We start from the raw sequence: 17402 nt of genomic DNA, 5'->3' as shown, positions 1-17402 counted from the left end.
TGTTGTCGTGTCAAGTGGATATGCCAAAAGGAATCAAATATACTGAGGGGGTGATGGCTTATACATTGTAAAATCACATTAGAAGACAGCTTCAAGATTGAATGGTTATCGGCTTCTTCTTTTTCTTTTGGCTTGTGCCGTTAGGGGTCGCCACAGCTTGTCATCTTTTTCCATCTAAGTCTAGCTCGTGCATCCTCCTCTCTAACACCCATTGTCCTCGTGTCCTCCCTCGCTCCATCCTCAGCACCCTTCTACCCATATACTCACTCACTCGCCTCTGAACATGTCCAAACCATCCACGTCTGCACTCTCGAACATTTTCCCCAAAACATCACACTTTGGCTGTCCCTCCAATGAGCTCATTTCTAATCCTATCCAACCTGGTCACTCCAAGCGAGAACCTCAGCATCTTCATTTCTGCTACCACCAGTTCTGCTTCCCGTTGTTTCTTCAGTGCCACCGTCTCTAATCCATAAATCATGGCCAACCTCACCACTGTTTTATAAACTTTGCCCTTCATCCTAGCGGATACTCTTCTGTCACATAGAACACCAGACACTTTCCGCCAACTGTTCCATCTCACTTGGACTCACTTCCTTCCCACACTCACCATTGCTCTGTATTGTTGACCCCAAGTATTTGAAGTCGTCCACCCTTGCTATCTCTTCTACCTGGAGCTTCACTCTTCCTCCTCCGCCTCTCTCATTGATGCACATATATTCTGTATTCACGCACATATATTCTGTGAATGGTTATCGGCGATAATCATAAAAATAATTCAATTCAATTTATTATGAATGAGAGCTATTTCTTAGCTCTCTTTTGATTGACCACTCCTAAAAAATAAATGTTATTTGATTTTTTTTTTTTTTGCAAGTCTGACATAAAATCAAGGAAAGGAAAGTGATCAAACGAACTATTTTAGGAGACTTATCTTTTATAAAATTATCACATACAGTCAACTTTGATTTTGATGTGACAAGTCATTTAGATAAATAAACCTACCCAACTACCAGCTGCAGATTAAAATCTGTTTTATTGATTGTTTCTTCAAAACCCATTTTGGCTCACCAACTTTTCACTACTAGCATGGACAAGTTTTTGAGCGATATTAAACAGCAGGTCATGTATCAACAAGCAAGCCGACCAAGGCAAAGACATGGAAATATGTCAATGCCCATCTTTCCCACGGCTTTAACTGTACAACAATGGGTAATGAGGAGCGACCACAGTGTGTACTGTGTCTCGAAGTACTGGCCGCTGACAGCATGAAGCCGAACAAGTTTAGACGTCTGGAGACATTTGGAGACTCAACATCCCTAGAACAAAGGTAAACCCAATGATTTCTCAAGAAAAGAAATTAGTGACTGTCGTTCGCAACGCTTACTTTACTAAATCAGCATCGGTGTCATCTAACCCCCAACATTCCCCCTACAAAGTGGCATACAGAGTTGCTTGTTGTAAAGAGCCTCACACATCACTGATGAGTTAATACGTCCCTCTGCTATTGATAAGGTTTCCATAATGATCGATGAAGCTACAGTAAGTAAGCTAAAGGCAATTCCTCTGTGAGACAACATTAGTCTGAGGCGCATTCATGACATGTCAAAATACATAGAGGAGCAGCTTAATAACAAAATATGAGATGTGTGTTTTGCTTTGCAAATGGATGAAGCGACTAACAGTCACAAAGATTGCTTACTGATAACATCAGATTTATTAATGACGACTTGAAGAAAGATTTGCTTTTTTGCAAACATGTAACTGACAGAGCAACTCTAGACGAGTTGCTTAAAATTGTAGATTCATACCTGAAAGAGGCTTATCTGAACTGGAAGGACTGTTGGGATTTGCACAGATGGGGCTCAGGTCATGGCTGGGAAAGGAGGAGGGCTGCAAGCGCTTGTCAAATTCGTTGCTCCTGATGCATAGTTTACTCACTGCGTTATCCACAGAGAAGGACTTTCGTCCAAACAGCCAAGCGTGGAATTGTACAATGTAATGACGGAGATAATTGGCGCAATAAACTCAATTAAAATTACTTCTTTTTCTTTCAGGTTGTCCCGTTAGGGGTCACCACAGCGTGTCATCTTTTTCCATCTAAGTCTATTTCGTGCATCTGCCTCTCCAGCAGCCACTGTCCTCATGTCCTCCCTCATAACATCCATCAAACTTTTTTTTGGTCTTCTTCTCGCTCTTATGAATGGCAGCTCCATCCTCGGCATCCTTCTACCAATATACTCTCTCGCCTCTGAACATGTTCAAACCATCATAGTCTGCTCTCTCGAACCTTGTCTCCAAAACCTCCAACTTTGGCTGTCCCTCTTATGAACTCATTTCTCATCCTATCCAACCGGTTCACACCAAGCGAGAACCTCAGTATCTTAATTTCTGCTACCTCAAGTTCTGTTTCCTGTAGCTTCTTGAGAGCCACCATCTCTAATCCGTATATCATGTCCGGCCTCACCACTGTTTTATAAACTTTGCCCTTCATCCTAGCGGATACTCTTCTGTCACATACACCACCAGACACCTTCCGCCAACTGTGAAGAAATGGGTTCTGACCACACAGCAGGTTTGTTTCACAGCGAGTCTCAGTGGCCGTCAAGGTACAAAGTTTTATCGTTTCTATTTGAACTTCAGGAAGGAGGGTAATGGTCTTACCAACAAGTTTAGAGAGAGAATTTTTTCATGAAACTCTCATATCTCAGTGACATTTTTCAAAAACCCTGAACAAAAATCTTCAGATACAGGATACCCAAACACACCTTCCACACCTTGCAGATAAAATCATATAATTTACTAGAAAACAAGAGATGTGGGAGCAGTGAGTGAAATGTAGTATGTGAATATAGATTCCTTTGAAAGCCTGCAATCCATCATCAGTCCCAACAAGCTGCAAAATACAGGGAAATTATGCCTCAAAAATCATATCTCTGCTCTGCAAAAACATTTCCGGTCCTACTTCCCAGAGCAGGATCTTCCAAAATATAACTGTCTTAGGTCTTATCTCGAGCAGGGTTAAGAGGTAGGACCCAAATACAAGACTCCAAGGTAAGGACGTAGTTTAGACGGAAGGTTTAATTCCAGGCTCAGGTCACTACACATGTAGGCAGTCCAAAAAAGGTGACAGTTTCAAAAACGTGAGGCAAAAATCAAGGTCCAAAAACATGAAACTTGAGCATTACTTCAAAGCAAAAAAGAGTCAACATGAAAATAGGACAGGAACGCTCGGATGTGGCAATGAGCCACATACATTCAACACAAGAAGCCCGTGTACTTACGCAACAAATTGGCAATTAATGACAAGACAGCCAAGGCTTAAATGCATGACATAATTAAGATCAACAAGGCGTAGGTGCAGAGGCTATTGCCAGAAGTAGACACGCGTGAGGCAGTGGCATGACCACCTCCCTGACAGATCCCTTCAATGCCATAACAGCTGCTGACTTCAGTGCTGCAGAAGAGGCACAGTTTATTGATGTCCCTTCTGATTCATCTTTGAAGCTGCAGTTTCAGTCCAAGACCTTGGCTTCCTTTTGGATTTGAGTGGAAAAGGGCTACTCACTGCTAGGCAGAAGAGCCATGGGCACACTGCTGCCTTTTGCCACATACTGCTTGTGCAGGATCTGCACTTCCTCAATCAAGACCAAATACAGCTCAAAGATGAATGATAAAATTAACTTTGAATGATTGTATCATAATTGACCCCTCCGTACAGGGGACTTAACCACGCCTCCTGAAGTGACGTCACGCCACGTGCGCTGACGTAAGACAAACAGTAAAAATGGCAAATACAATACAATACATTCTGAACTGAGACAGACTCCATGCTTCTCATTTCATTCAAATCAACGATATATTATAGATTCTAAATACAATACATTCTTAACTGAGAGAGATGCCATGCTTCTGATTTCATTCAATCATTCACACGTAGCAGTGTTATGCTAGCGGAGAACGTCTCATTCATTTATATGAGACGTGGATTAAAAATCAAATTTAGGGCATTTGTTCGTGCAAACACAGTCTGGTTAAGCTTCTGGCCGCGAGCCAGCAAGAAATCAATACGTTTGTGCAGTTCGATCATCGCTAAATATCGCTCAACACAGATCAAGTGTCTCAATCATTCACACGTAGCTATGTTATGCAAGCGAAGAACTGCTAATTCATTTATATGAGACGTATTGAAAATCAAATATAGGGCTTACCTTCGTGCAAACATATGTGTTCCGGTTGATATTAGATGGATTTAGTTAATGGTGCGGTCTTCCACAAAGTTTGATCCATCGGTGGCATTTTTCGTACTGGGTCTTCGGTTTTGGAAAGGGTACGAATCGAACTCCACCAACTAGCCTTTCAGGATACCTGTCGTCACTATTACAAAGTCCGTGACTACACCTCTTAACCATATTTTTTGTTAAATAACCCAAATACGCGATAAAACGCTAACTAACCCTATATTGGACCATGCAATGTTGTCTGAGAAAATGGCGGGAGCAAAAACGGGCTTTGGTTTATGCAGATCTCTGGCCTCTGATTGGTCAGTGACGCGGATTGCGCAATATCCACGGAGGGGTCAATTGTGTCCACAATTTGAAGAAATCTGTAGCAGAAAGCAAGCCCACACCAGTCACTGAAATGACTATAGGAATTCAAGTAAATTTTAGCATAAAATAATACATCTGGCTGGCTTGGTAAACTCGTCAGTGTAATTTTATGCTTGCTGTTCATGTTTGTTCATGTTTGCAAGCTAAACATTTGTGTATTTATTGAAAAAATGTTTGTCTGGGGGGGTGGGGAGTGCAGGGGGCATTGCAGGTCAATATGAGCATCTGTCAATTGTGGCCTACGGTGCTTTTTACAAGTGTTATCTGTGTTTGTTTGATTGTTTGTCCCAGCAAATAAACAGCATTGTAGTTCCTTAATTGCTTCAGTTATTTTCCTTTCACACAAGCAATGGCATATCTGAAGCTTACTCATAACTTAAAATTTAAAAAAAAAGACCTAATGACAGCTCATACCTCAAACTAGCAAATTGGTGTACTCATACCTCACAGTACCACTCTACCTACAATGAAATATACGATACAGCTCCAAAATATTAGCATTTAAATAACTCATCCCATATTTGCATAAATAGAATTACATAGTATAATTAATTAAAAATGAGCGTTGGATTTCAAAATCCTACTCACAAAGTGAAAAGGTCATTGAACTTAATAATAATAATAATAGTAATATAATAATTATATTGCGAGGATGTAAGATTTTGATTAAGATGTGTTTAAAGGGATCACCAACCTGTGTACTGCTACCAGTTTGATACACATTTATGAAAATGACAAATTTGCTCAAAGTACCTTTAATAATATTCTTATTAGCAATCAATGATTTATGTAAACTCTTCTCTACTTGAGTTGTCACCTTATTGTAGTGAAGGGCTTTGTGTGTCCCAATGATCCTCGGAGCTAGGTTGTCTGGGACGTTATGCCAGTGGCAGGGTCACCAATGACAAACGGAAATTAGGTGGAAAAACCTCATTTGATGAGAAAAACTGTTGGATCACATTTTCCCTTGCCTGGACGGTGGCAACTGAGGCCTCCCTCTGGACCCAGGCCTGGATGTGGGACTCAAAAGTGAGCACCTGGTGGCCAGGCCTGTACCCATGAGGCCCGGCCGGGCAGAGTCTGAAAGAATGTGGGTTCCCCTTTCCATGTGCCCTCCATCTGTGCTAAGGGCCAGAAGGGTCACGTGCATTGTGACCTTGGCGATCTGATCCCTGGCTACAGATCCTGACATGGAACGTCACATCTCTGACAGGAAAGGAGCATGAGCCCGCTTGGTGGCTATGCACCAGACAGCAGTTCAGAGTACCCACCCTTTTGAGTCCTTGAAGGGGATGCTGGAGAGCGCTTCCACTCCGGATTCCATCGTTCTGCTGGGGAACTTCAATGCTCATGTGGGCAATGACAGTGAGACGTGACTCAGATAAGGACGAATGCCGCCCCACCTCGATCAGAACCCGGGTGGTGTTCTGTTATTGTGTTCACCATGGGTTGTCCAAAGCGAACATCACATTCAAGCATAAGAGTGGCCACATGTGTCCTTGACACCAAGGCATCCTACATTAAAGTATATCGATCGACTTTGTGGTGATGTGGTGTATGAGGTTAAGAAATTCCGACAAGATATAGCTGGGCACTCCTCCAGAAACGGCTTGGGGGGCCTCCAATCAAAACCCTTCTGTGCTCACCACGGATTGTCCATAAAACACATGTTCAAGTATAAGGATGCCCACACGAGCACTTTGCACCAGGAAACCTGAGGCCTTGACCCAAAGTTCAATAAGTGGCTTTGTGGTCCTGTCATCAGACTTCTGGCTCCATGACTTGGACACACTGGGAAAGAGAGGGGGGAGGGGGTCAACTGATCACCATCTGTTGGTGAGTTGGGTCCGATGGTGGGAGAAGATGCCACTCCAACCTGGCAGGCCAAAATGTGTTCTTGAGGCTTCACCCAACCAGTCAACATGTGTTTTGTCGACTTTGAGAAGTCATTCAACAGTGTACCTTGGGTGCTTTTGGAGTAAGGGGTGCCGACCTCCCTGATACGGGCTTGCATAGTTCCCTTTACCATTAGTTTGTTCTGCATTTCAAACAGTAAATTGTACTTGTTTGTGGTAAGGGTTGCTCGTTTTTTTTTTGTATTTTTATTTTTTTTACCAATTCTGTTAATACATTTTATGGACAGTCTGGGCTTCCTTGCTGAGGCTAATTCCCACAGAACCTGACCTTTGATAAGCAAAGGAATCCTCCTTGGATGGATGGCTGGATGGATGGAATGGAATTATGAAACTAATAAGTATCAATGGCGGCACAATAGATCAGCTGGTAAAGCGATGGCCTCACAGTTCTGAGATCCCTGGTTCAAACCTGCACCGGCCTGTGTGGAGTTTGCATGTTCTCCTCGTGCCTGTGTGGGTTTTCTCTGGGCACTCCAGTTTCCTCCCACATCCCAAAGACATGCAACATTAATTGGACACTCTAAATTATGATTATGGGTGTGGCTGTTGGTCTCTATGTGCCCTGCGATTGGCTGGCAACCAGTTCAGGGTGTACCCTGCCTCCTGCCCGTTGACAGCTGGGATATGCTCCAGGACTCCCCGCGACCCTCGTAAGGATAAGTGGCAAATAAAATGGATGGATGGATGGATGGAGGGATAAATATTAATAGGCAACAGTTCTATAAATCTCTGTCAGTTGTTACATTTACAAATGACCATTTCTCCAATATTGTTGATGTTCCATCACTAATGAGCTATTTTTAGAACAGGTCTGCAGGCTACTTGTGTGTTCCTTCTGAGCTACTTGGTTCCAGCAGGCACCACTTTGTGAACCCTGGTTTAAAGGGTTCAAGGTTCATATTGGGTTTCATCCCAGAAACGATACATACCTTTGACCATTTTCTGTGTGGCATTTGTGAAATAAAGCTTTAATTCTAAGAAATCTACAATGTATAGAAATTTCTTTCCAAAAGTCTTATAGGTGTTTTTATTTGTATTTTTTGTCAAAATCCAAACTGATTTACACTGTAGTCTGTCTCATTAAGATTAAACTTCAAGTAGTATAATTCTGAAATCCCTTAACACACACACTTGCACCTCAACTCATCTCATCTCAGACGAGTTTATAATCACTGCAATAAAGCTAAGATGATATTATGAGTTTCTAGATACTTTTAAACTGTCCTTTGATAGTTTAAAGATATTTTAGTGGCTAAAGATTGTGTTAAAGAGAAAATGATGAGCTCATGAGGATGGTCAAATGTGCTTTATTCTTTGGGAGGTCTATATTGTTTACCAATTTATCAAATTACCCAGTGCACAACAAAAGCTTTATATTTCGTGTGTGAGTTTTGTGTGCGCACACTTACACTTCCTAGTGGGTACATGTACATAATGTATGTTTTGAAAAGCCTGCAGTGTGGGGTCACAGGAGATGATCTGATGTTTTGTGGTGACAGTCGGCCATAATTACATCTTGCTATGTATAGACAGCACAGGGAGCGGAATAGTGAGATGATTGGAAGTGTGCAGGGATGTAGAGACTCCAACTATAAATAAGAAATGTATTTGAAAATTTGAAATTAGTGCATTGATGAGAATCATGTGACGGATTACTTGTACACAAATTTTTAAGTATGCATTTATGGTTCCAAATAGGAATGGCATTTATTCTCAAAAAGATTTCACTGTTTTTCCTGTTTTGGCCACTGGAAGGCAGTGTCGATACAATCTATGGTTTTTCTGTAGAAATTAACCTCATCATCAAATTTTTAAAATTCTTTTGTGTGAGCGGAATTTATGTGACATTTGTAAAAAGAAAATAAATGTTTTGATTTGAGGAGCACACCTTAAACTGAGCCGATGGAAGATTTTTCATATATAAACAAATGCAGTGATTCATTTCCTAATACTAAAATCAAAAGGCCTGCACACATATCCAGAACAGTATTCATTTTAAATTTTTTACTTCTTTTCTTTTTAGCCTTATGTAGTGTTGATTAATCATAAATACCTGCTCATTATTCAGGGATCAGCAGAATGTCACATTAATAGGGACTGTGACAACTTTATCTAATTTGAGCAGTACTGTAAACCCCATACAGCATACATACTGTACATACTCCATGCATCCTTATTGCTGGGAGAGGATTCGACTTCCAGCCATTAAGATAGCAGGCAGAAGATTACGGAATAGAACCCATTTTGTAACTCTTAATGTTTGGCTTTTTTTTGTATGTTTTTCTTCCTAAGTTCTGGATGTCTGCCCTGGTCACAACTATTCCAGTACCCTGTGGGGCCTTCATGCCAGTATTTGTTATAGGTAAGGTACTACCACCCATGAGTCTGTTTGTGTGTTAACCTTTAGAAACATAGTAGTGTTAATTTGGTGTATGTTTCAAATTAAATTAAAAATAAAATGTTCGTATCCTTGATTACTGGGCGAAAAATCAGTTGATTGCATTCACGGAAAGTACTGGGCTGAAAAGACAAGTTCATAGTTCACCTTAACACCTGGTGCTACCTGCATGATTGTGAAAGAGAATATATATTTTTTATTTGACATGCAACTTTTCAAAAATGACATCAAAACTGCAGGTGATGAGAAACCTATGTAGTTCCAATGTAATCCCACGTATTCTTGTCTAGAATGAACCAATGTCCATCTGCTGTTTAACTCTTCGCAAGAGCGGGAGAATGTTGCAAAAGTACAATTACATGGCAAGGGTTTTATTAATTGCGTCATTAAAATCCAATCATTTAGGGGCAGCATTTGGTCGTCTGGTTGGTGAAAGCATGGCAGCCTGGTTCCCAGATGGCATAAACACAGATGACACCATCTATCCCATTGTACCAGGAGGCTACGCTGTTGTTGGTAAGCAAAAACATGCTAACTTTCTTGTATCGAGTGCAGCCCCACCTGCTTCTGAGGTATCCGACACTCCCAATTTTCTAGAGGACTGTATTGGAAGTCCTCGGTCTATGACTGAGATCCGTTCCCACAGTACCAACTTAACTCGAATTTCGACATATGTCAGATGGTTAAAGTCAAAATTTACGATGACTGCTGGGATTGGCTTCAGCATTCCCATGACCCTCGTGAGGATAAGTGACTCGGAAATGGATGAGTGTTGGTACTTCATATTAAAAAACTAAAATACAGTTAGGTACAATATATAAGCGAAGAATGAAGGGAGACTGCAAACAATGAGTAATGAATAGAACCTGCTAACAAGGCATTTTTAACATTCCATTCTTATTGTAGCACCGCTGTAAAAATTCAATTTCAATTAACAGGTGTCTGTGCGTCTCACTCGTTTGATACACAAAATGACTTGCGTCTTCCCAATAACTGTCATTTTTACTTGTCTGCAGCGGAACTAAAGTCAGAGGCTTTACAGATGAGCTCCTGCTACTCTATATGCAGTTAACTTGATTGGCTAAATAATAAGAGGCTGCAGGTTGTGTTTGTTCTTTTTGATTATACTGATGTTGTGGTGTACTCCAACAAATGACTCAGGCCTTGATAGTTTGATGAGCCTCTTGAATTCCACAGAGGAGCTTGTGGTGCATTCTAAATATGAAGATAAGATGTAGTGTCCATCAGAAACTGGGAAATGGACGCACTCAGGCAGTCTTACTCAGGTTTTGTGAGAGAACAATGAAACCATCTCTAGAATCCAGTTATTTTACCTGGTTTTGTAACCCCTTTTAACTTTATGGCACTGCTTTCATTTTTCTGTTATTCTCACCTCCAATTATTCATCTTGATCTTTCAACTGGTCTGATTCATTTTGTGGGTTTAGCAATGACGTCACTCTCCGCTTTTTGCTTCTGTCATTCAAATACAGATTTTTGTATTGTTCTACCCGTGCCTTTATTGGTTGAAAATTTGATAATAATGAAATTCACTTTTCACTTAAGTAATTGAGAAGAATGAGTCCTTCCTCAATGAAAATATCAAAGTGAATTGTGCAGAAAGATATGGTTTGAGGAAAAAAAGAGTGCTGGGTCTGGTCAAGGAAACGGCAATGCCATTTTGAGGAGTTTATACACCATGCTACTTGTATACATTACTTTTTAATCAAGGTTATTCAATAACTTAACTTATTTTTGGTAATGTTATTCATAAACGAAGAGCAGTATGAATTGAAAATGATGGGGCAGAACAAACAATACAAAAGATGCGTGGCATGCTGTGTATTTCTCCACCTTTGATTTTGGACTCATTTACTGGAGCTTCTCGTGTATCATGCACATTTTTAGTCCCCAAAATATTGTCAAAAGTCAATGGTATGCATTGTCTATTGTTATAGGGGAAATTGAAAAAACTGTTTATAAATATATGCCGCCATCTCAAGGTTATGAAAAAGCTGTACTCTTTCATTCTAGTATGGCACAGCCCCAAGAGGTTATGAAAAAGTTATAGCCTACACTTTCATGTGAAAATGACAGGGATACATATGGCTATATATACAATTGTGCTCATAAGTTTACATAGCAAAGCACAATTTTTGAAAGTTTTAAATATGACTGATTTCTGAACAACAACCATTATTAATTTCTTTATGCTTATGTTTCATTTAATGATAGGGGTTTTCTGAAATGTTTCACAGTTTAATTTGAATCCCATTAAAATAAAATTCTGTTTTGCTGAGGCTCTCATACCTGTCTCCCATTTGAAAATATATGGTGCATTATTAAGCATAACATACGACAACGAAACCCCGGACTGTTGAACAGCTGTAGCTGTACATCAAGCAACAATGGGAAAGAATTTCACCTATAGAGCTTCAACAAGTAGTGTTTTCAGCTCCCAAATGTTTATTGAATGCTGTTAAAAGACAAGGTGATGTAACAAAGTAGTAAACATGACCCTGTCCCAGCTTTTTTGGAAAGTGTTACAGCCATAAAATTTCAATTTAATGATTGTTTGCGAAAAACTGTGTTTAACAGTGTCAACATTAAATATCTTGACATTGCTGTGTGTTCAATTAAATATAGCTTGAACATGATTTGCAAGTCATTGTATTTTACCACAACATACCAACTTCATTTGAATTGGTTTGTATATGTTCACTACTGAACCTTCTTATGCTCACTTTACTGTCCTGCTACCCACTTGCAGGTGCAGCAGCATTGTCAGGAGCGGTCACCCATACAGTTTCCACTGCAGTGATTGTGTTCGAGCTGACTGGGCAGATCTCTCATATCCTGCCTGTAATGATAGCAGTGATTCTCGCCAATGCAGTGGCACAATCCCTGCAGCCCTCCCTCTACGATTCGATCATCCGGATCAAGAAACTACCTTATCTCCCAGAGCTAGGATGGGGACACCATGAGTAAGTAAAGTTGACATTTTTCTGAGGTTGAGATTGCAGAGGTTGTTAAAAAAACCTTCTCAGTGGCCCAGGACCATGGGGTAGATGACATCCACCGGAAATGGATCACTGGGTAGATAATTGGAGACTCTAAACAAACTTCAATAGCTGTCTCTATATACAGAATTTAATGCATGCATCCTCACTCCAGGGTTTACACCACCTGACACCTAAGTCAACCGGGTTAAGTTCCAACTCACTGGTGACCAAGAGCAGAAAAATTTAAAGCAACTGCTCGATTACGCATACTGTAGTTTTTGTTGCTCGATCAACTGAATGAAAAATACTGTCTGACCAAATTCTCTGAGGAATATGTTATTGTATAAATTGCGCCTGCCATTGACTGGCGTAGAGTTTAACCCACAACTGGCTCTACATAACCTGGAATAGGATCTAGCTTCCCAGTGAGATGGAATAGGATAAGAAGTTTTGAAAATGGATGGCTCGATGTTTGAATGACATAGTTTTTGTCCCTATTTTAACTGAAAGTTAATGTTGATCGCTGCCTTTTACAGTGTCACTCGTGCTCTCAACTGAAGTTGTGAATGAAATGTGTTTTACAACAAGGCACAGTTTTAGATATGCTTGACTCAATAGCTGTGTGTTGCATTGTTTTTAATGGCCTTTACTCCCATTAATAGTTTGTAGCAACCAAACAAAACTAAATAACACACCAAATCATTAGGCCACAAAGATAGCTTGGATCCATCATTTACAAACTGAGACTAATGAGACTTTTTTGTTTTTTTGCCATCTCTCCAAATTGCTTCCATATCTCTACCGGTATGTCATTAGGACCAACTGCCTTTCCATTTTTCATCCTCTTTAGTGTCTTTCTAACTTCGCCCTTACTAATCATTGCCATTTCCTGGTCCTTCACAGTTGCCTCTTCAACTCTTCCTTCTCTCTCATTTTCTTCATTCATCAACTTCTCAAAGTATTCTTTCCATCTATTTTGCACACTACTGGCACCAGTCAACACATTTCCATCTCTATCCTTAATCACCCTTACCTGCAGCACATCCTTCCCATCTCTATCCCTCTGTCTGGCCAACCTGTAGAGATCCTTTTCACCCTCTTTTGTGTCCAACCTGGTGTACATGTCTTCATAGGCCTCTTGTTTAGCCTTTGCCACCTCTACCTTTGCCCTACGTCGCATCTCGATGTACTCCTTTCGCCTCTCCTCAGTCCTCTCAGTATCCCACTTCTTCTTCGCTAATCTCTTTCCTTGTATGACTCCCCGTATTTTGGGGTTCCACCACCAAGTCTTCTTCTCCCCTTTCCTACTAAAAGACACACCAAGTACTCTCCTGCCTGTCTCTCTGATTACCTTGGCTGTCGTAGTCCAGTCTTCCAGGAGCTTCTGCTGTCCATCGAGAGCCTGTCTCACCTCTTTCCGGAAGGCCGCACAACATTCTTCCTTTCTCAGCTTCCACCACATGGTTCTCTGCTCTACCTTTGTCTTCTTAATCTTCCTACCCACCACAAGAGTCATCCTACACACTACCATCTTATGCTGTCGAGCTACACTCTCCCTACCACTACTTTACAGTCAGTAACCTCCTTCAGATTACATCGTCTGCACAAAATATAATCTACCTGCGTGGTTCTACCTCCGCTCTTGTAGGTCACTATATGTTCCTCCCTCTTCTGGAAATAAGTGTTCACTCCAGCCATCTCCATCCTTTTTGCAAAGTCCACCACCATCTGTCCCTCAAAGTTCCTTTCCTGGATGCCGTACTTACCCATCACTTCCTCATCGCCACTGTTTCCTTTACCAATATGTCCATTACAATCTGCACCAATCACAACTCTCTTGCTGTCTGGGATGTTCAGAACTCCATCTAGTTCCTTCCAGAATTTCTCTTTCAACTCTAGGTCACATCCTACCTGTGGGGCATAGCCGCTAACCACATTATACATAACACCCTCAATTTCAAATTTTAGTCTCATCACTCGATCTGATACTCTTTTCACCTCCAAGACATTCTTAGCCAGCTCTTCCTTTAAAATAACCATTCTCCATTTCTATTCCCCATCTACTCCGCGGTCGAATAATTTAAACCCTGCTCCTAAACTTCTAGTCTTACTACCTTTCCACCTGCTCTCTTGGATGCACAGAATATCAACCTTTCTCCTAATCATCATGTCAACCAACTCCTGAGCTTTTCCTGTCATGGTCCCAACATTCAAAGTCCCTACACTCAGTTGTAGGCTCTGTGCATTCCTCTTTTTCTTCTGACGATGGATCCGGTTTCCTCCTCTTCTTTGTCTTCGACCCACAGTAGCTGAATTTCCACCGACGCCCTGCAGGTCAGCAGTGCCCGGGGCGGGCGTTGTTAACCCGGGCCACGACCGATCCGGTATGGGATTCTTTAGATGAACGCTCATATTTGTTTGTCACAGTTTTTACGCCGGATGCCCTTTCCTGACGCAATCCTCTGCATTTATCTGGGCTTGGGACCGGCCTACAGATTGCACTGGTTTGTGCCCTCATAGTGCTACATTGGTGCGTCGGGGCATATGCACCTGTCAAATCACAGTGACTGGTTCTTTGTCTGTGACATTCCCGTTTGAGCCTCCTTCTGGCCTCCTGGTTTATTACCTCAATTGTTTCTTCTCCACCTCCATTGAACCACACAATCTATCTCTTCCTTGGGCACTCCTCTCTCTTCAGTCTTCTCATCTACCTCCTTATTATACTTAAATTTGTGACCACATGAGCTTGCTTTATGTCCAATATTTTAATCTACAAGAACATTAATGTATTTAAAGACATACACAAACGCACACACAGGATCACAGATAATCAACACCATTACACTACATGATCTTACTGACTGACTGTAAAACACAAAGCAGTTCCTAAGTTTAGGTAATTGTTTTATCGTATAACATTAATAGTTCAAACTGTATTCTGTGGTACTCATTGACAACTCATGAAATCTTGAACTGTAAAGGCATTGTTTAAAGTGTAATTATCTTAACTGATTTAAATAAAAATACACATCATTCAGGTTTTGTGACGTCCGCCATAATCTATAGACAATACAAAATGTAGATTGTTGTACACATATTTCAAACCACGTTGGAGTTCTGATAGTTTTAATACTGGAAATTGTCCTCCAGATGATACAAAGAAAGACTATGTATACCTTTCTTATTACTTTTTTATGAAACAGGGTGTTTTTATACAGTATCCTCATCAGAGATGCAAAAATCAATCCAATAAATTATCAAAGGAACTTTTAATGATCAAGTAATTGTTTGGATCCAGTTTAACTTAAAAGGCCACTGACACCTAAAACACAAAATTTTGTATGTTTTTAACCAAAAATACATCCGGAATGGACCCATCCATTTTTTTCACAGCAAGTCAGAATGTTGCCGTGTTTTTTTCATCTCCCGCCAGGGAAAGTCTCTCTAGTATTTTGTGTTAAGGAAGAACCAGGAAGTGAAGTTTTTTGCAGTAGTGGGGTCGAGTGGTTATATTGGTTTATACCTACTGTACCAGCGGTAAATTACCTGTTTTTTCAGCGTGTTAGCCAAAATGCCAGCTCGTTGTATTGCTGGATTTTGTTCGAACACTTGGGAGGATGGATTCACTCTTCACACTTTTCCAATACACCCGGTTTGACATGAAAAATGGATTGCACAGGTGCAAAGGACAAGAGCTTTTGTGGGTTCTAAATGACAGGTGTGTACAGAGCTATTAAAAAAAAAATAATAGTTGGGGAGGACGAATTTGTCTCAGTTTATAGCATATGTTACGTGATAATTTAGAATAAATCCCCTTGGTCAAACCAGCAACATATAACAAAAGCACGTTTAAGACAATTTAATCACACACAATACAATACAACACAAAACAATAACAAAATAGAAGTACAAAGACAGTTTAGTAGCGTGTAACACGAGCTAACTAGCCAAACGACGTATAGTCACTACTCCAACTCAAACAACTTGTCCAATATCGGCAGGATGAATAAAAAGTTCTGTCTACGTATGACGACGTAATCTTTCTCTCAGAACGTAACAAAAGATCCACGTTATATCTGTGGTGTCCGTGTATTTGTCGGTAAGAAGCAAAATGAATAAAAAGCTCAGTCTGCATCTGACGACATAATCCTTCTCTCAGAACGTAACAAAAGATTTGCGTCATATCGGGGAACTCCGTGCATTTGTCCGCAAGTGGTAGGATCAATATAAAGCTCCATCCGAGTCAGACGACGTATTCCTTCTCTCACGTAACCAAAGATCCGCATCATATCGCCGTTAGCCCTGACGCCGAGGTGGGTCGGGCCGGGAGGCTTACTATTGCACTGCTGGGGAGGAGGAGAAAGACCTGTTTTGTGGCTCGCTGGCAACTTCAGAGTAACCACATTCTGCTTAAAGCGTACCAGGTCCTAACTGCTGTGATTGCCTACCGGTTGCCACAGTCAGCTGGGAAGCCTAGTCCATCCTCATCTTGGGCTCTCGCGTTGACTGAGCCCAAACAAAAGAATAAGGGTTGAGGGGTGGCCGATGATCACTCAGCTGGTGTGCTACCAGCAAGGACCAGAAAACACTGCCAGAGCAACACACACAGACACACACGCATACTCACACACAGACAGAGAGTGTGAGCGTTGAAGTATGCTGAGAGCAAATCCAAAAGTAGGAGGAGCAGATGGGAGGGGGGAAGATCACACCCATGGCTGGCTCAGGTCTACAATTTGAACTATTGCAAGTGTAAGATCATTAACTAAATCATTCCCAGTATTGCTTCTCTGCTGCAAAGAATAAATATTTAACTTTGGTCGTGGCAGATCAGTTGCTTACTGTTCAAAATTACATTTGACTCCACTTTAGGAGAAAATTAAGAAACAATTAACAAAATCTGTTATTCAGAAAAAGTTATAAAAGCTTAGAGTTGACACACTGAAATCGAGATCAAGGCATATATTTAGAATATTTCTGCAGTGTTTATGAACTATTAAAACGTTTTATCTGCCATTGCAACTGATCCTGCCGCTTGCAGTTCCTCCAACGCCAGTGGGTGACTCCTTGCGTCTGTGTTCCAGGAATCAAGATATGACAAGTATCTGTTAATTAGCTTAAAGGTCAAGTGTCATGCCTATAAACATTCTAAAATAGATATTGTAATAAAAAATACATATAACATTATTCACTTCAATGTCTATACGAAAAAATCCATCCATTTGCAAAGTTGCAGAGGTCTCATTCGACATTCAAGTGGTAACATATTTCCTGCAACGTCATCAGCAGATGTTACACCAGGACATTAGCCATTGAAAACACGCTGTTCCACCTACTATGGGACACAGAAGCTCTTTTCAAACAAGAGAACATCTCACAATTGAGTGAAGTGACCGGGGCAATATTATCCTATCGTTTCAAGCCATATTTACATGATATGGGGATCACTTCTAACTATCAACAGACTCCCAGACAGT

At 40.9% G+C, this 17402-nt stretch overlaps 1 protein-coding gene across 3 annotated transcripts in view; it reads left to right on the top strand.

Annotated features, from left to right (window-relative positions):
* The window catches only part of LOC133504875 (chloride channel protein 2-like), a 158091-nt gene that overhangs the window by 88630 nt on the left and 52059 nt on the right, over positions 1 to 17402 (top strand). For all 3 annotated transcript variants that reach the window (XM_061827577.1, XM_061827578.1, XM_061827576.1), the window contains 3 exons: positions 8819 to 8888; positions 9330 to 9440; positions 11694 to 11907. In XM_061827577.1, coding sequence (XP_061683561.1) covers positions 8819 to 8888; positions 9330 to 9440; positions 11694 to 11907 — 395 coding nt within the window. The remainder of the gene's footprint in view (positions 1 to 8818; positions 8889 to 9329; positions 9441 to 11693; positions 11908 to 17402) is intronic.

This window comes from Syngnathoides biaculeatus, chromosome 8 (assembly GCF_019802595.1).
Source record: "Syngnathoides biaculeatus isolate LvHL_M chromosome 8, ASM1980259v1, whole genome shotgun sequence".
In the NCBI taxonomy this organism is placed as follows: domain Eukaryota; kingdom Metazoa; phylum Chordata; class Actinopteri; order Syngnathiformes; family Syngnathidae; genus Syngnathoides; species Syngnathoides biaculeatus.
This window is presented reverse-complemented; position numbering and strand designations above follow the sequence as displayed.